This window comes from Oryctolagus cuniculus, chromosome 4 (assembly GCF_964237555.1).
Source record: "Oryctolagus cuniculus chromosome 4, mOryCun1.1, whole genome shotgun sequence".
Classification (NCBI taxonomy): Eukaryota; Metazoa; Chordata; class Mammalia; order Lagomorpha; family Leporidae; genus Oryctolagus; species Oryctolagus cuniculus.
Window position 1 is genome coordinate 79,838,480 of NC_091435.1, and position 24,660 is coordinate 79,863,139.

The 24,660-nt window shown below is 57.8% G+C and overlaps 1 protein-coding gene across 11 annotated transcripts in view; it reads right to left on the minus strand.

Moving 5' to 3' along the window:
• MYLK (myosin light chain kinase) overlaps window positions 1-24,660 on the minus strand; it is a 267,908-nt gene that overhangs the window by 64,773 nt on the left and 178,475 nt on the right. For 8 of the 11 annotated variants that reach the window (XM_070072214.1, XM_070072211.1, XM_070072213.1 and 5 more), the window contains 6 exons: window positions 23,741-23,938; window positions 22,832-23,081; window positions 18,480-18,551; window positions 16,653-18,085; window positions 10,363-10,479; window positions 2,172-2,258 (listed from right to left, as the gene is read on the minus strand). In XM_070072214.1, the coding sequence (XP_069928315.1) occupies window positions 2,172-2,258; window positions 10,363-10,479; window positions 16,653-18,085; window positions 18,480-18,551; window positions 22,832-23,081; window positions 23,741-23,938 (2,157 nt within the window). Of the gene's footprint in view, window positions 1-2,171; window positions 2,259-9,994; window positions 10,095-10,362; window positions 10,480-16,652; window positions 18,086-18,479; window positions 18,552-22,831; window positions 23,082-23,740; window positions 23,939-24,660 lie in introns of those variants that run through there. The other 3 variants (XM_070072215.1, XM_070072220.1, XM_070072219.1) reach the window with 3 other exon arrangements.

Here is a 24,660-nt window from a genome sequence, read left to right on the forward strand (position 1 = left end):
CCTGGCTGCCACCCTGAGGTCCTGATTGGATTAATCAGGGGTGTGGCTGGGCAGCGTGGGGTCGAAGCTTCCCAGGTGACTCTCCCAGTAGCCGGGGCGACAGCTGCTGATCCTGAGTCAGATGATGGCAACTTGATGGGGGTTTTCCACACCTCCTGTTCTCAGGGCAGAAAGCCCAGCTCTGTGACTGCTCAGTGTCTCCAGCTTGTTCCTCTGCTGCCGCTCAGCTCTCTCTGACCCTGCCTCACCTCGCTGGGATGACGGGCCGGGGCCGGGGCCGGGGGCTGCTGACCTCCTGTCCTGGCCCTTGCAACACCTGACCACACCTGACCACAGCCTAGGGTGGCTCTGATCTGCTCAGCTCAGGCAGCACGGGCCCAAGCCAGAGTCTTAGACAAGGAGATTGTGCACTTGTTCTCACCAGGTTTCTCTTACAACTACCTGTACATTTCCAAGAGCTCATTAAATGTCCACACACATGACCATCCACAAGAAACAGTCATCCCGATTCAGCTGCCCCAGCACAGTGAGGGCAGAGCGGCCCCTGACAGCCTGGCCGATGCATGTGCAGGCCACACACACACACACACACACACCCAGTTCAGCATGAGGAAGGGAAACAGTCTGCTTTCAGAGAACAGAGGGAACAGAATCATACAAAGCCAGGACACACCACCACATCATAGAACAAGAGATGCTGTCTGAACTAATCAGGCCCCGGGACTGTCCTTGGTCCGCACAGCTCAGGAGGAGCCCGGCTCATCTGTTTGCTTTATAACACAGTGTGCTGGAGATGCCCAAGCAACTCCACCCCTCCCGTTAAAACCAAGGATCTCAGAGGAGAGCTCTGCTACAGACAGACACTGGGGGAGCCGGGCTGCATTATGGCTTTGGGGAACTGCAGAAACTTCCGCCATCCTGGGCCCTTCCTTCCATTTAAAAAGAAAAAAAAATATATATATATATGCACACATATTCATGTATACATTACATTGCAATTGTGTAAATTATATTTTACTACTGCATTTGGTAGAAAGATGAATATGTTAATACAGTGAATTAAAACATTGTCCTTGAAATCAAAGTTCTTTTTTCCTTCTAATTTTCTAAGCTCTTACAACATCTCTGTGGGCCTGGAAGAGCATTGTGGACCACAAGCACCATGCCTGGTGGGTACTAGGGGAGTGGAGGCAGGGAGTGAGTGGACGCAGGAGGATGAGACAGGGCACATCCCATGACTTGGGAAAGAAATGATCAGTGGAGGGGCACTGCCGGGTGGATTTTCAGTGGGACTTTGCCTGCAAGGTGTCCCTTAGAGAGAGAGGTGTCACGGCACAGGCACGCAGGAGGGAACTTGGGGCGCATCCTGTGTACACGGAGCAGCTCAGTGTGGCTTGAAAATAAAATAGGAGTAAGGGAGATTAGAGCAGAGCTGGGAAAGATGGGTGGCAGCTGGGCCACATGTGGGACCTTGTATGCACCTGTGTGGCAGGTGTGTCCAGTACACAAACATGTAAGAGGGGCATTTGTACAGGATTTTGTAGGTGTGGGGCCACTCACTATCTTAACCTGGAGCAAAAGGATCAGAGCTACAGTTCAGGAAGCTTCCCCCACAGGGTCAGCATCCCATATGGGCACCAGTTCGAGTCCCAGCTGCTCCACTTCCGATCTGGCTCCCTGTTAATGCACTTGGGAGGCAGGGGAGGATGGCCCAAGTCCTTGGGTCCCTGAACCCATGTGAGAGACCCAGATGAAGCTCTTGGCTTTTAGCTTCATCCCGGCCCAGCCCCTCCCCGGCCAATGTGGCCATTTGGGGAGTGAACCAGTGGATGGAAGATCTCTCTCTCTCTCTCTCTCTTTCCCTCTGACTTTCAAATGCATAAATAAATTTTAAAAAAAGGAAAGAAAAGAAAGCTCCCCCTAGCAGACCAGCCCATAGGGGAGCAATCAGGAGAAGTAAACAGGGAGAGAAAGAGAGAGGGTGAGAGGGCTGTGGGTAGGAGGAAAAGCAAGACAGGCTGTGGACAGGGTGGAGTGAGAAAATGACACTGGCTTGGTCACCAGGAGTTCACGGGGCACTCGGAGGAGCCCAGGCGAGAACAGGTGCACAGGAGGCAGGGCTCTGTGTCGGCCTGGCCCTGCCTCTGCAGGCGAGGGGAGCGAGTACTCACTCTCTGTTCCTAGCACGGGGGGAAGAGAGCTCTTGGGCCTCCGGGATTTCATCTCCGGGGCCTTGGCATTCTCGCTGGCCGGGGCATCTGGAACAAAACAGGTGACAGGGACATCAGTCAGAGGCGCCTCAGGCAAGATCCTACCTCAACCGAACTTCCAGCACCTCCCTCGGCCCGCATTCCAGTCTGAGGGCCCTCTGTGCCCCCCGGCGCCTGCGGCTGGCCACCTTCCTCTGGGAGAGCACCAAAGAAGGAGAGCCTGCTCTGCCGGGCCTGATAAATCAGGTGGAGAGAGTACAGCCGCCCCGGCAAGATGGATGGGCAGGCTCTGCGGGGAGCCAGGAGCAGCCTCCCCGGCAGCCTGGGGCCGAGCTGCCTCCCTCTGCCTCCTTCTCCCCGTCCTTGTCCTCAGCTGAGCATGGACTCACTGGGGCTAAACGTCCTGGATTTCCCCAGAAGGCTGCTCTGTCTAGCAAGAGGCTCTCCGGCAGGGCCAGGAGGGGATGGTTCTGCTGGGCTCCTGGGCTGCAGGGCTTCAACCTCTGATTTCTTCTACTTCCTCCTGCACACAGGTGCTGACAGAGCAGCGCACCGCCTGTGCAGGCCTCACCCCTCACCCTTCTTGGGGACTCCTGCTAGCCCCTCCCACAAAGCAGGCCCAGGAAAACCCCCAGCCCCCGCCTTCTGGGCAGGTGCACGCCAGCTGCTTGGGCCTTTACTCCACCTCTGTGTCAATGCAAAGCATGTGCCAGGCCACAGGAAACCATCCCTGGCCCGGCAGCAGGGAAAGGTCACTGTGGGCTGTCATGGGTGGCAAAGGCTCTCACTGGGCCCCTTGGAGGCTGTTCTTTAAGGACTTGTGGGGGAAACCCCCAGGAACTTGGATAAGGGGCGGGCTGAGTGGCTGTCACTACACTCCGGAATTTCAACAGACCTCCCCCCCCCCACAATAGAAAACACTTCCGGGGGGACAATGCTGGAGGCAGCGCCCCCTCAGGCCCCCTTCCTGTCCATCCTTTTCCTGCTAGGGGAGAGGAAGCTCACAGGGAGGAAGGAGGGGGTGGGACTTTCCAGTGGAGGCTTCAGCACATTCCTGTGGCTTGGCTGGGGAGGCAGGGCCCCCTCACTGCCCAACTGCCAGGATGGGGCAGTCCTGGCCGATCTTGCCTAGCCCTGGCTCCTGGGCCTGTGAGGGCGGGGGCCCAGGGAGCACAGAGTGGAGGGGCTGGAGGCATCCGCATGCATTTCTCCTTCCAGATGGCATGCGGGTCCCTCGCCTGCTCTGCCCCTATGAAACCCTCCACACAGGGTCCTCGCTGAGGCCTAAAGGCTCATTGGGCCTCCTTCCCCACCCAGTGCCTGCCCAGTCACCATCAGACGGGCACGGTGCAGGCCAGGGGCAGCCGGGCCATCCCCCTTGCAGACACACAACCGTAATTGTGATTACAGGGGTTTTCGGGCAGGACCCAGCAGTGAGGGCAGGGATCGGAGGCGGCTCAAAGCTGGAAGAGAGCCTCTCAAGCAGCCCTGGGGTGTCTGCTGCCTCCTGTCACCCTGGTAGGAGCACAGGAGCCCCAGAGGTGACTCAGGTGTCCTTGCTTCTGGAGCTGCCACTGGGCGCCAGTTCCACGTGGACAGGGAGGGACCGTGGTCATTCTCAGCCACAGGCAAGTCCTCCGGACCTACCTGTCAGCTCAGTGGCTCTCAGCTTTGGCCACATGTTTAGAAGCACCTGTACTCAGGCCCTGGTTTAATTGGTTTGGGTTGGGACCCAGGCAGCAACATCACCCAGGAGGTCCACATATGTCTCTAACATGTGGCCAATGGCAGTCTCTCCTCAAGCTGTGTGTGTGTGTGTGTGTGTGTGTGTGCGCGCGCGCAGGTGTGTATAGATAATGGGGGGCACTCAGGAGGGGGCCTCAGGGACTATTCCAAGAGCCAGAAAAACCTGGCAGTGCCTCTCCTCGGATATCTGGGTACCAGGGTGCCATGCGGCAGGGACGTGGGGCCAGCCTCAGCCTTCCTGGTCCCAGGACCTCCCTTCTTCCTCTCCTTCAGCACAAGCACTGTGACAGTCATTAGCGACAATTTACAGAAAAGGGCACCCAGAAACGTGCTGGTACAGGGGGAGGGTGCAGGGCAGGGTTGTGCAGAGTCCTGCCTTCTCCCAGTGGGCTCCAGCGCACAGAGGAGGAAGCACCAGGAGGAGCAGGCTGTTCTGCTTTGTAAATTGATGGGCAAACGGGCACTAGCGAGTGAAGGCCGAGAGCCTGCTTTTCCTGGGTTCCTGAAAGGACAGTGAGCAAAGAGAGTCCTCCTCTGCCCATGGCGTTGTGCTGGGCTGCCTTCCAAGCACAGCCATGGTGGGGCCTGGCAGAGGTGAGAGCCAGTTTTGGGTCGCCCTTGGCAACCTCCGGAACTCAGGCCAATCCCGGTACTACCCTGGGTCCCTGTGCCCATGTCCAGGCCATGGACAAGGCTCTTACTCTCTCTACCCCACAGAGCTCCAAGGCCTAAGCCGAGAGTGGGAGCGCTGGGGTTTCAGAGGGCTTGGAACGCTCATCATGGGTGAACTGGCTCTTCCTGTGAGCCATGCACCTTCGCCTCCCTCTGCGGGGCCCTGAGAGTTCTCCAGCTTCAGGAAGGCCCCTGAGCAGCCCCTGCAGCTTCAGAGCAGTCCCTGGGGTGCAGGTTTTCACCCGCGGGCAGGGGCGTGGGAGTGCACCACCTCAAAGTCATTCCCTTGAATCTTATCTTTCCATCTGGCCAGGAGGAAAGTGGCTCAAGTTTCCTTTCAAACCAGGCCCACTGCCCACGGGGGCGGGGGGGCCCTGGCCTCCCCTCCTGGAGTGCCAGCACAGTGGGGGCTTGGGCATGCACCATGGGGCCTGGCCGGGGATGTGAGCCACGAGACCGCCGTGAGAACCACAGCGAGGAATGGGCTGGAAGGGCCGTGCACTAATCAAAACCAGCTTTTTGCTCACACGGCTGCCCGGGGGATAAAAATAATAGTAATAAAAGTTTAAGGGCAGCTTGTGTTTTCTGTCTATTTTAATCATTCTGTGATGAAACTGAACTCCATTTCTAGATCTGGGCCCCTGGGCTAGAGTCCCCTGCTGGTCTGGTTGTGCCCCCAAAGAGACATGGAGGGCAGGCCGGAGGTGTGGGGAAGTGGGGGGCCTCCGCAGAGAGAACTTCTCCTTATATGGACAATGCCTCGCCCCTTCCACTCCTGGGCTAGCTCTGGACTCAGGGCCCCCGAGTCTTCTGTCTTCCCTGTGAGGTTGGTTCCCTGAGCCCCGACCCTGGGGAGAAGAATGCAGTCTTGGGAGGCTTCTGGGGGCTTCCCAGGAGAGGGCAGGGGAGAGGGCCTGGGCTCCAGCCTCTCCCTGAGATGGCTCACTCCCCCTTGCCTCTCTCTCTCTCTGCCTGGGAACAGGCTGCATGCCAGCCTGAGAGAGTTCTCATCAGGAAGCCCCTTTCTGGCTTTGCTGTTCAGTGGCTGTGAGTCCCTGGGCAAGCTCCTGCACTTTTCTCAGCCTGCTCTTCCACAGTAGGAAGCTTGGGATCACGACACCTCAGCAGAAGAGAGAGCGAGCTGAAAAACAGCAGCTGACCCTCGCTGGCACGCATTCATGCATGGGCTACACTTGCATCATTTGCATGCTTGCGTCAGGTTGAACCACACCATGTGCACAAACAGGAGTGTAGTTCCACCTAGCACTCATCAGCTGCCTGTGATGACTGAAGGAGTAAGTGTGGAAGTGGGAACGGATTTAGGCACTCGGCAGGGATGAGGCCACAAAGGAAAGGTGGGTCCAAGTCAGCTCAGGGGCCATCAGAAGTGCCTGATGGCCACAGCGGCAGTGGACCAGGGTGGTCAGGAGCCAAAGCCTGGATGTAGATTCCTACCCAGCTGCTTGGGTGGCACCTCCTTGGCGGGAGTGGGTGACTCCATCTCTGTATGCCTCAAACGTTAGGGCTGCTGCCCAGAAACTGTCGTGTCAAGGTCACCAGTGACCTCCCAGTGCCAAACCCCGAGGCTGGTGTCCAGGTTTGACATGGCAGCAGCATTTGACCATCGCCCTGTCTTCTTGAAATTCTCAGCGTTTGGCTTCGGGACACCCCTCCCCCTCCAGTGCCTCCCAGCCTCCTCCCTCTTCACGTTGGACCCCGCCTCTCTCCCCTGCCCCACCTCCTTCCACACCCACTGAGGGCCTCGCTCAATCCCATCCATTCCTGCCGCCAACTCTGACCTCCCTCCTCCGCTGCAGACTTACAGACTGGCCTGCCTATGTGGCACGTGTCCCCTGGGCATCTTAAACCACACATGAGCAAAACTCATCCAGCCCATGCATTCCGACTCCAGTGGGGGGCGTTACCACTGACCTTCACCCCCCCACAAAGACTAGTCATCCCCTTCGACTTTCCTCTCTCTCTCCAGATCCAGTTCATCAGCAAGTCCTGTCAGCTCCCCACCAAAATGCACCATGAATCTTATCATTTCCTGTCTCCCCTGTCTCATCTGAGCTGCCATGGCTCCTGCCTTGGCTGCCCCAGTAACTTCTCATTGAGGTCTCTGCTCTTCCTTTACCTATCCTGGCTCTGGTCACCACACACACAAACGTGAGCCTTCACACATGTCCCAGTGTTCCCATCACACTCTGAACACATGGCCTTGCAACCCTCAGCCTCATGGCCAGGCCCACTGCTCCTTCCTGGCAGGCCACATGCACCATCCCGGGTATCAGCTCAGGACTGTGCACTCACTGCTACCTCTTCTCTCATCCCTTCAGGTCTCTGCTCAAACATCCCCTCCTCAAGAGGCCTCGGCAAACACCCTCTCTGAACATGGCATTCCCTGTCCCACTGGGGTGCCCTGTTGGCCACAGGTGAGGCTACCAGGACCCTGACACGTCTTCCACCTGCACCATCACCTCACCCCCATTAGAATGCTGCATCCTGAGAGCAGAGACTTTTCCTGTCGTTTACTGCTTTTAACACCAGCCCCTAGAGCAGTGCCTGGCACAGAGTAGGCACACAGAGATTTGTTGAATGAATGAATGAATGATGGCATGGGTGCCCCTGGAAAGCCCCCTCTCCTACATACACACGCATGACCCTCCATGGTCAGGAAGCCCTGTCTCATGGACAGCAAAGGCTGGGTGCCTCGGCCGGGGGTGCTGGGCTCAGCAAGGGGATCCAGGTGCCCTCTGACGCCTGTCTTAGGATTCGGCCTGAGAAGGGCTTCTTTTCCTCACCTCTCATCTGGGGCTGAGTGGGAGGAAAGGGATCAGTCTGATGTCCAGAAGGACTCTCCTGGAGACGGTCCTGCCAGAGGAGGCCACACCAGGTTGCAGAAGGGCGTGGGCTATGCATCAGGCACACCTGAGGCTTGCCGGGTGATTCAGGTTGTAACTCACCACGTCGGGTGGGGCTGCAATGCGGGCTCTGTTGTAAACTGTGTGACCTGGAAAGGCTGCTGACCTCTGCTGAGCCTTGGTTTGCTCACAGAGCAAGACACCCTGCCCGCTGCAGCACAGACGAAAAATGCAAAGTGCAGAGCCGTGACTGCCACGCTGGCTCGGAAGGTCCAGTCTTTCCTCCTCCAGGCTCAGTTGCCTGGCAAGTCCTAACCCAGAGGTGACCTCAGCTCCCCTCTGTGTGGCACAAGTGCCCCTTGGAGGGAGGGGCACAGGATACCCCTTTTCTTAGGGAAAGCCCCAACTGTCACGAAGGAATAGCCAGACGTGCTGCGCAATCAAGGCACCTCCCTCTTCTTCATTCTCTAAGGGCAACACAGCCACAGACGCATGCTCGTCATGGTGTGGGTACAGGCTGAGTGACAGTGTGTGAGACTTTTGGGGGCAGGGCAGGCCCTCAGCGTGGTAGGGGGAAGCCAGCCGGAGGTCAGCGCCAGCTGTGGTCCTCACACCCAGTGGAGAGGGACCTCGCTGCCCCCTGGGAGGGAAGCAGGACCAGTCCCATCCTGAGGTCGGGCTGGCAGCTGCGGGTGGAGCAAGGTGGGAGGAGCCCACACAATGGCTGGACTTGGAAGTTCAGCCGTGATGACTCCCTGGGACAGGTGTGTCTTCACTGTACTTTGATTCATGAGAATCTGCTGGAAAACTCTGGCCCTCTCTCTTTGGAAAGGTGCTCCAAACCACGTACACTCCGAGATTTGCCTCCTATTTCTAGGGATGCTGGGACCCACTGGGATATTATGCCTGGGGAGTCGACTGGCTGGGAGAACTGAAGGGATGAGGGGACAGAGGGGAGCACCAGCTGAAAGGAGGCAGCCAGGTGCTGGAATGTAGCGGGAGACCCCACTCCTTCATGGCTTACTAAATGTGGCTAGAAGCCCACAGGTGTACCAGGGCATTAACCCGTCTCACAGACAGCCCTGCAGAGGGAGGGGGTGCAGGGGCTGCCCTTTTTCTCTCTGAAAACCAAACCAAACCCAATTATCCCAGAGTCAGTCCTGTTATCTCAGCGGCTCCTGTTCTAAAAGCCAGAGGCCACACCCTGCCTTTGAGGGATCAAGGGGAGGGCAGGAGGCTCTTCCAGCAGACTTCTGTGTGGACATAGTCCGGCAAGCTGCGGAATGAAGTCCCCAAACCTTAAGAAAGGACAGCTCCCAGACATCTTCCGGAGGGGAAGAGGAACTTTCATCTTGTAAACAATCTGGGAAAGGTGCTGACACTCCCCAGATAAGGAGAATGAATGGCATGCCCGCCCTGACAACAGGGCCCGAAGGGCTGAGGTTCCAACAGCAGACGACCTCAGCAGTAGCCGGCTTCCTTGCAGACCAGTGGGAATCAGCGTGAGTCCCAGAGAGGCAATGGGGCTGTCAGAAATAGGCTCCCAGGGTCAAGTTCCCAGGAACGCTATTCTGTTTCAAGGCGACACCCATAAGAAAGGAGTAGGACCCTGACATGGGCGGTGGGTGAGGATACCCCCACACCAGGGGAAGCAACAGTAGCAGCTTGCACAAAGCCTCAACACATGTCCCCAGCCCCCCTCGCAGCTGACCGGCACCTCTGACCATCAGACTCACAGCCGGGTGGCAAGTGAAGTCACACAACTCACAGGAGACGGATGGACGTGACTCTCAGCCTAGCTGTTGGCCACAGCAATCTAACTCTGTCATTGTGTGTGTATTGTTTTAAAAAGGACTTTCTCCCTTCTCCGCACCACTCATTACGTAGGGTAAACCTTGGTTTTGTGATCAGGAAATCCGATGATAAAACCCAGAAGGAGTACAAAGACCGTCTCCTGTGCAACGGCAGCGACACCGGCGGGAACCTCAGAGCTATGGCGATGGCTCGCGGGAGCCCGAGCAGCAGAGCTGTCCTCCGAGACGCCTTATTTGGACACTGGTTCTTGACATGTCACGTATGGCTATTAACCAGGCATTTCAAGGGCGAGACGCTTGTTTTCTAAAACTACCTTTCTAGACATTTCCAGGCAAATTCAATACAAAGAAAGGGCCTTGGGTTGCGAGTCCCCAGATGGGGGTCAGGCTGTGGCTGAGCCTGCGAGCGGAATGCTTTCGCTCTCTGAATGGCCTCAGGGTCCTCACCCGTGAGGTGAGAGTGTTAGCCTGAATCATCATGAGGTTTGTGCTACTCCTGGGTCCCTCATTCTGCACACCTCACAAGGAGAAAGAGGGAAGACTCACAGCTACACTCCGGTGGTTTCTGAAGGTCCAGTCCCAAGCCCCTGCCCCCTACGGACCCTCCACTCAGCTGGGCAGGCCTCCTCCCTCCCTCTGCTGCAATAGAGTTGTTTCCTTTCCTGCCCAGACACTCAGCCCCACTCACCTCACCCGGACCCCGCTCTGCTCCCTCTTCCTCGCAGGACCCAGAGCCCTGCAGCCTGGGTCTGACCTGCCAGCTCCCACTCTGGCTGTGGTGGCTTGGAAAACACGTTGTAGTCATTTTCCTGTGGGTGTGTCTTCTCCCCCGCCTCGTGCCCCTTGCCCCGGCTGCCCTGCTCAGAAGGCTCTGGGCGTGGAGGGCGAGCGGCCCCACCTCCTGGCTCAGGAGTGCAGGACGAGGCCAAATGAGCCATCAGGTGGAGCTGCTGCATTTGTTCTCACCTTGTTGTTATGAAACATGGCCTGAAGCTTGCAAGGGAGGGCTGAGAAGTGGTGCCCTGTGTGCATGTGGCAGTGATGGGCGCAACTTACCGTGCACGGTGACGTGGCAGGAGCACTCGGCCTGGCCTGCGGCATTCTTGGCCACACACTTGTACAGCCCTCTGTCCTCCGGCAGCGCCTTCTCAATGGAGACGGAGCACAGCGAGCCTGGAGGGGAGAGGAGGAGGTGGTGAATGGGCGGGTCCCAGCACCTGCAATACTCAGGTGAGTGTCACACAGGAGCCTCGGGGAGCGCAGAAGCCCCAGGTCCCATAGGAACCGACCCTGTCTCCTCCAGGAAGCCAGGGCACCCTTCTGAGAACCCACGTCTGCAACACCTGCCCCCTTACCATGGAGCCCCCCTCCCCGACCCGGACAGCCCTCTGCTGGGAACATACTGGACAGCTCCAGAGGAAGGGAGATACGAGCTCCAGCCGAAGGCTCACAGGACCCAGGCTCGCGCTGAGAGAGGAGAGGAGCCAGGCCAGGTTCTCACCCCTGCATTAGGGACAGCGGCCTTACAGCACTGTTTGCAGCAGTGGTTCCGGGCAGGCCCCTGGGAAAGGAGCTTTGCACAAAGAGGTGGGTCATGGAGGGCAGGAGGCCCTGGGCCTGGGAGGAAAAGGTGACTGCGGGCAGACTCAGGAGTCGGCTTCTCAGGTCTGTGTCTGAACGAGGGCAGCTGGGGGCTGCGTCCCTTCCGTGCCAGGACTTCCGGTCACCTCAGAGTGTGGGTGGTGATAGCCCTTTCTCCAGGCCCCCTGTCGGGGAGAGCAGTCAGGGGTGCACACAGGAACCTGGGCTCTGGTATTCGCTCATCCAGCCCTCTCACCCTTGCGCTGGCTGCTTCTTGGGGGGTTTCCCTTAGGGTGAGAGGAGAAGTCAGCTGAGGACTTGGTTAGCTGCTAGGGCAGGCAGAAAGGCAACGTCACCCATTCCTGCCTTCAGACACACCAACAAGCAGAGGTATTCTGCCCAAGGCTGCCCCTAGTGTCACGGGGTGGGGGTGGGGGTGAGAGGTGAAGAGGAGGAGGAGGAGGAGGAGGAGGGGGCCTGAGCCAGAACTCCACCCCTCACAGCCCCCATGCCACTGGCAGGGGGAGAGCAGAGCTGAGTGCCTCCCAGTGAGTGCATGGGGAGGCAGTGGGGGCGTGACAGGAAGGCAGGCCATCCCACTGAGCACCTCCCCCACGCCCTCCCCACCTCATAGGCATGCGAAGATTGGACCAAAAACACAGGGGAGGATGACATCAGCTCTGCCCAGGGAGCCTCGGTGAGACTGGAACAGAAAACAAAGGCACTAGGGTGCCCTTAGTCCTTGGCACCTGGGTCATGTGTTCAACGGAGAAAGCTCAGACCAGCAAAGCACCAAGTGCAGGCTGGCTACTTTCCACCCGGCCCCTCAACCTCCTGCACCCTCAGAGACCCAGCCCCTGGGGGCAAGGTCAGAGTCTCTTCCCACCGTGACCAGGAGACAAAATTTGGATTTTTAGGAAGTGTGTCCTGGGAGTGAGAACCACGAGGCCTGGGAAGCAGAGAAGGCTGCCTGCTGGGTAGACAGGAGGACTCTGAGCTGACCTCTGGCCCCAATTTGACCCCCTTGGTCACCAAGCGCATGCGCATGGCTGAAGTCCTGAGAGCCGATACCCTTCCCCCAAGGAACATCCTGTTCAAATCCTTGATTTTCTTTCAGTTTCTGTGCCTGAGCTGCCTTCAGCCTTAAACCAAAATGAGATAATCTGCAGAGAGAGTAGTGAGACTACTGGGAGAACAGGGGAGCAGGTGTGCCATGCACCCACCCCCACCTTACCCCTGCCCCCCGTGAAGGCATGAGGGGCAGCCCCTCCAAGTCCCAGCTCCTGGACCCCCGGCCACAAGCCTGGGCTGGGGGAGGGCCCGCGCCCTCCAGAAGAGGAATCGGTATTTCCTGTGGGACAGCTCATTCCTGACCTCCACAAGAAAAGCTGTTTCCCAGCAGTTTTTTTTTTTTTCTTTGAAAAGCTTCAGCCTGGTGGGGAATTTTGAGAGGGAGGGGTGGGGGAAGGGAGAGGTCAGAAGCAGGAATCCACGGAGTGGCTCAGCTGGAGCTGGGCCTGGGAGAGCCCCTCCCGCTGGGGTCTGAGGATCCTGGCTCTCTCCCTGTGTGGGAGGTGGGGGGAGGAGATGGATGATGGAGGGAGCCTTCCTCTGAAGCCCTGGACACTCTGTGAGGAGACTGCCCTGGGGCAGAAGGGCCTTCCTGAGCCAGCCCAGTGGACAGATCCAGCAGGGCTGAGCAGTGGGCCTCAGGCCGGGCGTCCTCCACCATGCGATCTTAAGGCCACAGCCCTGGCTGGATTCCGAGCTCCCCATTAACCAAACTGTTACATAGGCCTGTGTCCCTCACCAGCTGGGGAGAGCAGGGACCACGTCAATCCCAGTCTTATTTCCCTGCACCTGGAATGCAGTGCACTCTGGAGGTGATCTGCTAGGGTCTGGTCAGGAACTCGTCATCAATGCAACCTAGCGCTGCAAAGCTGGCAAGGAGTCTGGAAAGACGACTTCCTGTTTCAGCCGTCCACCGTGAGTTGCCCTCACAATGAGAGGGACCACCTAGCCAGCTGCTTTGCACACAGTAGGTGCTGTGGACACCCATGCTTTGTAGGATGGATGCACACGGGCTTCCAGAAAAGCCTCTGCAAGATTCTGCCCTGCTGACAGTTAGGAATGAATCATCTGTTGATGACAGCCAGAAAAACGAAGCCTCAGTATCAGACTGGAAAATGTTTTGCCGGGGAAGCATGGCCTGCAGACGGGAAGTGGAGCAGGCAGGTGATGGCACTTCTCAGGAGCAGCCCGGCAGCCGGGTCCACAGGGCTGAGACAGCCTGGGACGCACAGGAGGCACCTGAGCTCCATCTGCCCTGTAGCTCTGGGGTGCAGACAGGGGATGGACACTGACACATACCTGTGTTCCCTCCAGGAATTAACCAGTGGTCAACCTCAAGAGACAGCTTACACCTCTCCCCTGCTGTCCTCACCCTAAACACAGTGGATGGACTCCTGCTTGGTGGTGGTGGTAGTGGTGGGGCCTGTGGGCTGTGGAGGCCTCTGAAGCTACATCAGACATCAGAGAAGCGCCCCCCCACAAAGCCCCAAGGCAGTGTCCCCCAGCATTCAGTGCACACGGGGAGGGAGGAGAGAACAAGAGTCTCTCGTGATCCAAAGTGGTACCAATGTGCTGTGCAGGTGGCCTGGAGGAAGTGACTCTTCATGGCAGAAGAAGTGACAGGATGTCGATCGGCAAGAAGCACCCTACGTCAGGGGATGGGGCAGGGAGGGAGCTGGGGGGCGAAGACGGGGAGACCAGGGCAACCCATCCCTTCGTCATCCCCCGAAGCCATCAGCTCCCTTATTTCCATTGACACCAGTGCTGGGACCCCAGGCACCACACTCAGTGCCCTGCCACCTCCACACCACCAAGCAACAGGTGCTACTGCTTGGATCCTTGCTTTGTGGGCTGGCTAATTCCCCTGTAGCCATGGCTACTGCGTCAGTCAGGGCATCATCAAACTTCCTCCCTGACCTCCGCAGAGGGCTCTGAACGTGTCTTTTGGGCATGGTGTCCATCAACACTCCTAGAGGTCAAGTTCTGTGTACAGTGCTCCTTAGTCCACTGTCTTGCATGACTCCCTGTTGTTCCTGGGCCTGACGGAGGGTGCAGTCGGGGCCAAGTCGTGGGCTCCAGCCAGAATGGGCTGTGCACAGCCTGCCTCTCCTGCCACAGCCCCTCTCCTGCCTGGAGAGACCGGCCGTGTGCCCTGTCTCTTGCCTGGAGAGCCCGGGCTCCTTTAGCAGGAGCCCTTCCCTGTGCCCCCAGCACTCATGTCCCCTCCCATCTTGCTGCCGGCACCTCCTCCTGCACCTGGCTCCTGTGGTTTCATGACTGCCTGTGTCCTCTGTCCAGACCTATGGGAGAAGACCCACTCCACCTCTCCAAACACGCTGCTGCCCTCGAGGACATGCAGGTGGGCAGGTGCTAAGACACTATGAGACGAGACGCTTCTCCCCAACAAAGCACAGGCTCCTAGAGGTGTGGTTGGTGGAGGGACAGAAGGCAGGGCTGGTGTAAGGGCCTTGTAAGACAAGGCAACCCCCTACTGCAGTAAGACAGATCTGTTCCCTCCATTGTAGGGAAAATACTAGAAGCTTGGCCAGCCCAGGGGTGCACCAGGGTCATCCAGTCTCTTGACAGCTGTTGACCACATGTATAATAAGTAGCCCTTAGCATTTGCTGTAGACAGATAACTTCTCAGCTGCCCTAGGATTCTCCAGGGGACACAGCATGGGAACTTGGGCACCTGAGCCCACACCCTGGCTCTGCTGCATGTGAGCTGTGCACTCGGGCAAGATACTCAACTGCTCTGTTAGATGCCCAGTGGCTATTGGGTGGGTGACGTGATGGACGCTGTAAGATGCTGAGGTCAGGGCTGGCCAGGGTGTTTAATAGATGCAGGCTGCTCTTGCTTACTGATGAGTTCTTTGGTATCTAGCATATTTCTGAAGTGGGATTTGGGACTAGCTCCGTGACCCCCTCTCCCCCACCCCATACATCTCTGCTGGTGCTGGCCCTCTTTGAATCAGTCCTCTGCACTGGACCTCAATGACTCCCTCTGGGTCAGTTTCTGTGGGAGACGATGGTGGGGAGTAAGCCTTTTCCTGCAGATTAATACTCAGGCACCCTGAGCTTGAGAAGCCAGTGGCCAGTGGCTTGGGGTACGTTTCTGAAATCAGGGCCGGGATCTGCTTTCTGCTGCTCAGTTGCCCCGAGTTGACACCCATGCAGGCCCCAGCATGGTTTGAGCCTTGCCCCCCGCTGCCATGGACCTCATGATGTGTAGGCCTGTGACTGCATGGCTCAGGGACAGCAGTGCTCCCCCCAATCCTGTCCAGACAGCACCACAGGGGGACCTAGGACATGTGCCCAGTCAGGTTTCCCATCTGTTTTTCAGATGGCAGGGAACCCTGGGGTGGCAGGGAAGGCTGTGGCACCCACTCTCCTGGACATCTGGCTCTACCACAGTGATCCCCCAGACCCGTGTGTGGGCCTTGGAGGGCTGAGCTGGCAGAGGCAGGTGGATGGATGAGACCAGTTCCGGAGGACCTTGCCAACATGGGCCGTCCACATGAGAAGGTCTCCAGGCCAACACATTAACCTCTGTCTGCCAAGACCCCCTCTATCCCTTGGCACTGAGACCCAGTGCTCTCAGTGGTTCCAGACTTGCTGTCTGAGATTCAGAGGGAAGAGGGAGCCTTGCTTTGAGCCCAGAGGGATCCCGTGGTCTGCAATGCCTCCTTCTTCCAGTCTTGAAGAGGAAGGCAGGCAGGGAGGGAGGGAGGGGGTAACCTGGTAGCAAGGAGGGAGCACAGGGCACAGTGGCTCTGATGTTTCCACTGGCTTGAACTAACAGGACCTGGCCACTCTGGCCTCTGCTCCTCATGGGTAAATGTCACCTCTGGGGAACTTCTTTGTACCCTTCTCTCAGCTGCCAGCATCAGCCCTAGCTCAGGCAGGGCCCTCTCCAGGCACAGGCTCTTCCAGCCCCAGGGGTCAGCATGGGCTGTCTGCCTGCCTCGGAGCTCCAGCCCAGGCTTGGGGGTCTCCTCCAAACCAAAAGGAGGTCCAGGGACAATACTCCTTTCACTCCTGTCTGTTCTCCAGGTATAAACTGGCCTGGCTCAGAACCCTAGACCCCAAAAGGCCACAGATGGCAGGATTTGCCCCCCCCTCCCCACCACCCAAGAATGTGAAATACCAGCAAACAAAAGTCTCATCCAAATTAGGAAGCAAGTCACTCCGTCTGCCTGTAAGTGCGTGCAGTCGGGGCTGTTCTGGCCTCTGGCTTCCCAACAGGTCCCCTCCAACCCACAAGGGCTCCCTGGACCTAAGTTGTTGTTGACCATGCTCACGGTCCTGTGCCACCAGTTGCTGCACCTTCTCCAAAGTGGTCATGCTGCTGTTTGGGCAACTCGGGGCTCAGAGCCCATGACTGACCCCAGCCTCTGTGCCCCTACTCTCCAGCTTGCAGGCAGAGCCCCTGTCACACGGGAGTTGTGGGGGAATCAACTCAGGCCCGCGTCTACTTGGGGAGCCTCAGATGGGGTTGCCACGAGACAGCATTGCCAGAATCCCAGCCCTCATCCTCAGCCACAGAGCATGGGCCCCAGGCCCCTGATAGGGGCAGGGCCAGGCTTACCAACCCAGGCTATGGGCCTCCAGCACCACAATCAAGACCAAGGCTCCACAAGTTTGGCAGTGGCTTGGTTCAGGGCCCCATCTTCCCCATACCCACCCTCATTTACCTTCTTGGGAGAGGATGACGAATTTGGTGGTCTTGAGTGTCTTCCCGTTCAGTGTCCAGGTGATGGTGGCCGGGGGCTCAGAGGACACCTGGCACTGGAGCAGCAGCTTCTCACCCTCTGCCACACGGACGTCCTGCAGCTTCTCCTTGAAGGTTGGGGCTGTACCTGGGCTCGCAGGTGGTTTTTCGTTATCCGCAGCTCCTGCCTTCTCTCTCTTGCAGTTCACATCATTCTGGACCTCCTTCTTGAGTTCCTCTTTCCCTGCTGGTTTGGGGGTCTCGGCAGGCTTTGCGTTGGCCACGGCTTTCAGGGTCTCGGCAGGCTTGGCGTTGCCCACGGGTTTCAGGGTCTCAGCAGGCTTGGCATTGCCCACGGGTTTCAGGGTCTCGGCAGGCTTGGCATTGCCCACGGGTTTCAGGGTCTCAGCAGGCTTGGTGTTGGCTATGGGTTTCAGGGTCTCGGCAGGCTTGGTGTTGCCCACGGGTTTCAGGGTCTCGGCAGGCTTGGCATTGGCCACAGGTTTCAGGGTCTCAGTAGGCTTGGTGTTGCCCACGGGTTTCAAGGTCTCGGCAGGTTTGATGTTGCCCACGGGTTTCAGGGTCTCGGCAGGTTTGATGTTGCCCACGGGTTTCAGGGTCTCGGCAGGTTTGGTGTTGCCCACGGGTTTCAGGGTCTCGGCAGGTTTGGTGTTGCCCACAGGTTTCGAGCTCTCGGCAGGTTTGGCGTTGCCCATGGGTTTCAGGGTCTCTGCGTTGGCCACAGGTTTCAGGGTCTCGGCAGGTTTGGTGTTGGCCACAGGTTTCAGGGTCTCTGCAGGCTTGGCGTTGGCCACAGGTTTCAGGGACCCTGACAGTGGTGCATTGCCCACAAGCTTGGGGCTTTCTGTTGCCTTGACATTCAAGGCCTCAGCATTGCTGCTACCATTCTCTGCCGGTAATTTCTTCTTGCTACCCAGCACGGAGCGAAAATCCGGAGTGGCAGGTTTTGGAGGTGGCGCCTTCTCAGGCACGGGGGTCTTGGGAGTCCCCTTCTTGGCTAGGACGGAGCGGAAGTCGACCTGCTGGGGGCTGTGCACCTTCCTCTCCTCCTCAGACACAGTCTTGGGCTTCACCTGCCGCTGCAGGTTGGCGCGGAAATCCATCTGCTCGGCCGGGATCTCCTTCAGGGCTTCCTCCGACAGGGTCTTGGTACTCACCTTCTTCCCCAGCAGCTCACGGAAGTCCAGCTGCTCCACCTCCTGCTGGCGGATCGCCTCCTCGGTGTGCTGCCTGGGCTCCACGCGCCTCCTCAGCAGCCCCCTCACGTCCTCCCCGTCTTCCTCCTCGGGCCAACCTTGCCCTCTCGCTGCCCAGCAGGACCTCAGGGTCCCATGGCGCTCGCCGCCACCACCATCAGCACCACAGAGGCCCTCGCAGCTGGCAGGCTCCCTCCCCCTGCAGCCAGTGAAGGGAGAAAGGAAAGAGGCAGGAGGAAAGGGGCCGGGTGAGAAAGCAACGTCAGGGGAGAGCAAATCCCTGAGGGCGGAGGGTGGGGGGGTGGGGGGGCCGGCCAGGCTGTGTTTATAGAAGGGAACATTGGTGAGCGGCCTCTCGCTCGCTTAGTTGGTTTATTACATCGGTAATGACTTCAGTAGCCTTATAAGGGTGTGTGCAAAAAAAAAAAAAATTTCACCCCCTCCTTTCCCCGGCTCTCCCGGCTCTCCCTCCCTCATTCCCCTTCCAATCGCTCCCTTTTGGCTCTGGCAGCCTCCGCTGCAGGATACAAACCCTGGGGGCTTCTGTGGGGCCAGGAGGGAGGCGGGGGGTGTGGCACGCGGTTGGCACTCACCGCACGGGGGCTCTGGCCGGGCTGTTCTGTAGCATCAGAGACACCTGGCAGCTGCACTCACCGACTCGGTTCCTGAAGAATTCAGGGGATCAATGCAGATCAAGGGGCTGTGAGGGGTGCGGGCTTGAGTGTGGACTTGGAGTCAGGAGGATGGAGGTCACAGTCCCAGCTGTGATGTCCATCCCCGACTCAGATTTAGGGCAGGGGCCCTCTCATCCTGTGGTCACTATTTTCTCAGCTCTTGTTTCAAAAGAAGCAAAGAAGACTGTCTGGACGGCAGCTCAGACGGACATCCAGCAGATGCCCTCGTGTAGCTGGTCCATGAGAGAACAAAGGCTGGCCTGGGATGCAGATGCCGGGTCTGGACAGTGGATCCTGGCCAGCCTGCCCGGGACCCTCGTCTGTTTACGGTGGCCTCTGCGCAGACACTGCTACCTCCCCTCTCAGGCCAATGCCCTTCCTTGGATCAGAATTCTCTGTTAAAACCCCAAGTGTCCCCCTATATGGGTGGCCCCTTTTTCTTCTTCCTGCAGGTGGGGAGGGGTTTGCATTCTTACTGTCTATGAAACTGTTCACAGTCTTCGAAGGTAGGGCTTGCCGGTCAAGGCCCCTCTGCTCAGGAGAGGGGAGGGGGCCTAGCTCTCCCCTCCAGCCACACAAGGGTGCCACCTGCTGGTGATTCTGAGCTCCAGCCTGATTCTAGCTCAGACTAGAGAGAAGGGGTGGGGCAGGTCTGGGAACCAAAGGAACTCTTGGTGCTAAGGACTGCATTTCTTATGCACCCTTCAGCACCCACAACTTTCAGCTGTCATCTTGTTCACAACACGCCAGGGACCTATGCAACACGATCACACCCATTTTAGAGAGCCAGAGGAGGCTCTGGATCCATCCCTCTTACCAGGATGGAAGGGCAGGGCATGACCAACACCTGGCCAGAGGTGCCAGGTGCTGTGACACCCTCCTTCCACAATCCATCTCGTGTGGCCTGGGCAATTTCTGTGAGGCTGGAGTCAGCACCGTTGTTGCAGTTAAGGAAGCCAAGGTTTGCAAAGCTTAAGTCATGGGCCTCACTCCAAGGAGCTAGCTGGTGGGAAAGGGGCCGAGCCCTGGGTCTACCTGAACAACACCTGTGGCCTCCGCACTCCTTCCCGCAGTCTCATCAGCATACGTCTGTTCTAGGATGTGTGTGTGTGTGTGTCTGTGCACGTGTATGTGGGGTCTTCAAAAAGCTCGTGGAAAATGCAGACTAGGGAAAGACCATGCATGTTTCAAAAGTTCTTACAGCCAAACAAACTTCCCTTTTAATTCCCTTGGTTATGAACTTTCTGAAGGGCCCTCGTGGAAACACCCCTGCCCTGGAGGTCTGGGCCGTGGGAAATGTGTGCAGGTGTACATCTTACCCACAGGACCAGATATTGAGCCTGTGTCTGTGTGTGCTCTGATCACAGGTGGCTGCCTCCCTCACTCTGCCTGGCCCCCCCACCAATGGACGGAGACTGCAGTCTAGGGATGTGAGTCTCAGGGGCTTTGGGCCGCTGCTCACCCTGGGCACTGATCACAGGTGGCTGCCTCCCTCACTCTGCCTGGCCCCCCCACCAATGGACGGAGACTGCAGTCTAGGGATGTGAGTCTCAGGGGCTTTGGGCCGCTGCTCACCCTGGGCACTGGGACCCTTCTGGAGTAAGAAAAGGTTGATCTATGCTGTCCTCCAACCTTCTCCTCACCTGTTGGGGTCTCCTGCTTTTGTCCCTTTCTAGGCCCATGCAGGTGCCTTCCTGGGGACCTTAACTCACTCCTCTCTCTGTCCCAGCTACTCGTCCCACAGCCTGGCCCCTTCTGCCACCCTCCTCAGAGCCCAAGTTCAGGGAGCCTCAGTCTGGAAAACTGGGGAGGGGGGGCATGTAGTTTTGCTCAACAAACAGCAATTAGGAGGCTCATTAGTGCCAGATGCTGGGGAGACCAAGGGGCTCCAGAAGCTCTGGGAAAGGCTGCTGGAGCTTGGCTCAGCTTGTAGAAGAACCACGTGAGGTCATTCTGGGGGTGAGGCCCAGTGCCCTGGTACCCGCTGCTGGCCAGTGTCAGGCCGTTCTGCGCACCGACCTGCTCCTTCTCAGCCAGGACCTCGCCTCCCCCCCAGAGGAGTGAAGAGGCTGGAGTTCAGGCTGCATGGGTGGGGACAGCAGTGCATTTCCCAGGTCCCCCAAGTTCTCAGTGCACTTGAGAGAAACTCTAAGCCACAGGGGACAGAAAAGCATCTGCTGGCACAGGACAGGAGTTCAAATGCAGGCTCTGCCACTTGCCTTTGGGTGGCCATGAGCAAGTTCGTGACCTCGAGAGCTCGGTTTCCCCAGTCGTTAGATGAGAAAGCGGCTGCATAACTTCTGAGGGCCCTTCCAGCTGGGACGGGCTAAGTTTTACGACTGTCCCCTGCTGGCCCCAGACAGTCTGCCTGCCGCGCTCCCCTGTTCCCTTCCCCTCTGGCCTGGAGAGCCTCCCACAGCCCCCCGCTTCCCCCTCTCCACCCCTAGCCCTCTCCTGCTTAGCCTGCTCTACAGCCGAGTCTTCTCTCACATGCCAAGACTCAGCCCCTTTTCTTCTTCCTCAAAAGTCCCCCACAGAGCTCATCTCCTCCAGGAGCCTGGCTTGATGGGAATGAGGACTCCTACACACAGGTTCAAGGGCAAGTTCACAGGAAATGAGTATTATGAAAAAAAACATGCACGGATTTCAAATTTCTTTGCACACAAATAAACTGCCCTCGAATCCCATTTTCCATAAACTTTGAGATGATGTCCCATGTCATGTTCCGTGCCTGTTCTGTTCTCCGGGGTGGGGGTACTGCTCCTCATTCGGGAGGCAGGTTGGCCTTCCTGGGGATACCTGGTCTAGGCATAAGGCAGAGGCAGTGGGTGTGTTCCAGGCACATTGTTGATGGCAGCAGGATTGGCAGCAACCAATAGCCATCCCATCACCTGACGCCAGGCACATCACGGAGCTCCACTGAGAGTCATCGAGCCCTGACCAGATCAGCAGAACTTCCTAGCAGGCCCAAGGATTCCTCAGAAATAATGGTGAAAGGCCAGTGAGTACTAGGGTGGGTTGGGAGCAGCAGAAGCTGATGCTAGTATACGAGCACAGGCCTGGAAAGGCCCTGAGCGGACAGGGTACTTGTTTGTGCATTGCAGGAGCAGTGTGTCATCATGGCTGTGACCTTGGCTTTCAGCTCAGAGCCTTGAACAGACTCTGGGGAAATGATCAAGTCCGTGAGCCAGGTACCCAAGGCAGGACAGGTCTAACCACCTTCAGGCTGGGGCCCAACCCTCTGAAGTGCAGCCAATGCTCTTTGTCAATGTTTACAACTACCGTAGGAGCCAGGGCAGGCGATCTGTCCCCACCAATCCAGGGCCGGCCGAGAAAATCAAGAGCTGGAGCATTGAAAAGGTGGAACATTTCTGGGTCCCACTCCTATACTAGAGCGACGCTGACTACCGGCCCGACCGGCTCTGGGCCTGCAAATACAGCACACTGCTCTGTGGTGCTTCTTTTCTTGTGTAACCTAAGCAAGACCTCGAACAGGGGGAGGAACAAGGAATGGGGAATGTTAGCCTCCCTGTGGCAGTCCAAGAGGGGACCTTAACCCCTCTCCCTTTGGGTATGGGCTGTATTTAGTGACTCATCTTTTAACAGACAGGATATCTAAAGTGATGATGTATGGCTCCCATGGGTGCCCCCTCTTGGATCACTAGCTCTGGGGAAGCAGCTGCCATGCCATGAGGGCCCTCCAGTGGCCAGCAGAGGCCCACGTGGCAAGGAGCTGGGGCCCTTGGCCAACAGCCACGTGAAAAGAGCCTTCTTGGAGGGATCCACCAGCCACATCAGGCCCTCAGAGATGCACAAACTCCAAAAGCATCCAGCTAAGCTGATTCCAAATTCCCAGTGCACACAAGCTGCGAGATAATAACCACATGTTCTTTCGGGCTGCTAGGTTTGCGGGTGATTTATTACGCAGTGATAGGTGACTCGCACATTCCTTCTCTCTGTCTGCTTTTCCACCTTGAATCCCTCCCTCCTTATGTCATATTCTCCATTCACCAAGTAATGGGGCACAGGATTCAGGATAATCCAGACAGAGGGTTCTGGGAAAAGGAGCTCGGAAGGGAGGTTCTCAGGGGACACCTGCCCCAGGTAAGGGGAACACACAGGAGCTGGCCAGCAGCACCGAGCCTACACCTGCTTTCCTTTGGAGTCCAGCCCTATACTGTGGTGCTGCCTCTGGATTCCCATACCCAGGTCCAGGAGCTAGGGATGTGGAGTCAGAGGGTCAAGGGCACGGGCAGGACAGGCCGACTCACTTGAGCAGGATCTCGTAGTGGCCGGCGTGCCAGGGCTGCACGTGTTTCAGGACCAGGGTGAACACATCCTCGTTCTGCAGCACCTCGAAGTGGCCAGTGTCCTTGGAGAGGGCTTGGCCGTCTCGGAGCCAGTGCACGCTGGGAAAGGGGTCGCCGGCGATGGCGCAGGAGATGAGGACGCTCTGGCCCAGCGAGGCCGTCACGGAGCGAGGCTTGCTGATGAACCAGGGCTGGGTGCCATCCTGGGGCTCTGGAAGTTGGCAAAGGGGAGAGCTGCAGAGGCCCTGCACCAGAGCGTCTACCACGCAGCTCTCCATGGGGGGAAGGGCCCGAAGCAGCATGTTACCCGAACACCAGCTGCTCCAGAAAGCACTTCGGTTGCATATATAAACAGCACATCCTTTTGTGGCTGCTCTGTCTCCATTCTCAGAGAGCACAGTGAACATGAACTTGTATGTCCAAAGCAAGGGGTGGGCATCCCAGCAGGTGTGGGGCACTGGCTGGGTGCTAGTGCTCTGTGCCAGCTGTGTGTGACTGAGAGCTGCCACTCGCTTTCTGGGTACTTCACTTGCTTCCCCTCTTAAGTGTCGGTTCTCCAAAGCTAAGGGCCCGGATAAGCTCATAACTCACTGCAAATGCTCCCGCTGCCAAATGGCTAAGTGTCTCACACAGCTCCCTCTCAGCACTCTGCACGGCCTGTCACCAGCAGCCCAGGGAGCACAAGGACTTCAGAGAGCTCGGAAGGGCAGTCCCACTCAGCCAGAGTGCGACATGTTGGATAGAGAGCTGGCTTCTGGGCCCCAGCTGGGCACCGAGCAGGCTCCGGGGGTTTCTGCACCCTCTACTCACCTGTGCCAAGGAGGCCGCACAGCACCCTCCCCACCCGCTCCGAGTGGCCGAGCCTCTCACCTTGCACTGTGAGCACAGCCTGGGTGCGCACCTCTCCGGCGCTGTTCCAGGCCTCGCAGGTGTAGGTGCCTGTGTCCTCTGGGAACACTTCCTGGATACACAGGCTGTGCCAAGTGCCTCTCTGCTCAAAGTGGAAGTCCTCGGACTCCTGGATCTCGTTCCCGTTGTGAAGCCAGAGGACCTCAGGGGGCGGGTTCCCTGAACCGAGAGGGGGCGGGGCAGCCGTCAGCCAGGGGCTTCCGTGGCTGGTGGCAGCTCTGCCCTGGCCGCTGTACCGTGCCAGGCACTCTCTCAAGCCCTCCTGGCTTCAGGAAGATGAAGTGAGTTCATCTCCCTGCTGACCGCCCATCAGAAGGGCAGCTGGCAGTGGTATTGGGCACAAATACATGCTCTTTCTGCTCATTTAACTACAGATTGAAGAGACCAGAAAGAACACAGAAGTGCACACGTGATTTTAAAGAAGAGGAAGAAAACCCAGGGCAAATGCTTTTAATAATTAGCTTCAAACTGCTTCATAACACCAAATGGTAACTGGAACACCGCGTTCAGTCTGAGCGTGTTTTCCACTCCACGCTGCCTGCTGCAGCGCGTCCACATCCGGGCCATGGTCACCTCGTGGCAACTCTTGCAGATGGTCATGAGGAAGACAGCTCGGGGAGCGCTTCATTTTGCTGCCTTACCACTGCTGTTCCTGGGTAAGGCAGGGAGTCAGCCTGCCTAGGGGTCCCACGCAGGGTTATGGGAGGATGACACTGTCACCATGCACTGGTCTCTGTTTCTGGGCAGTTTCTAGGGATTTGTTGGACCATAAGACAACAGCCATTGGTGAGGGTCTCCTCTGATGTAAGAACTGACCGCTAGGCTTTGCTTCCTAGGAGCAGAGCCTCTGAACGGGCTGCAGAGGTGGGCTGGCTGGGCCC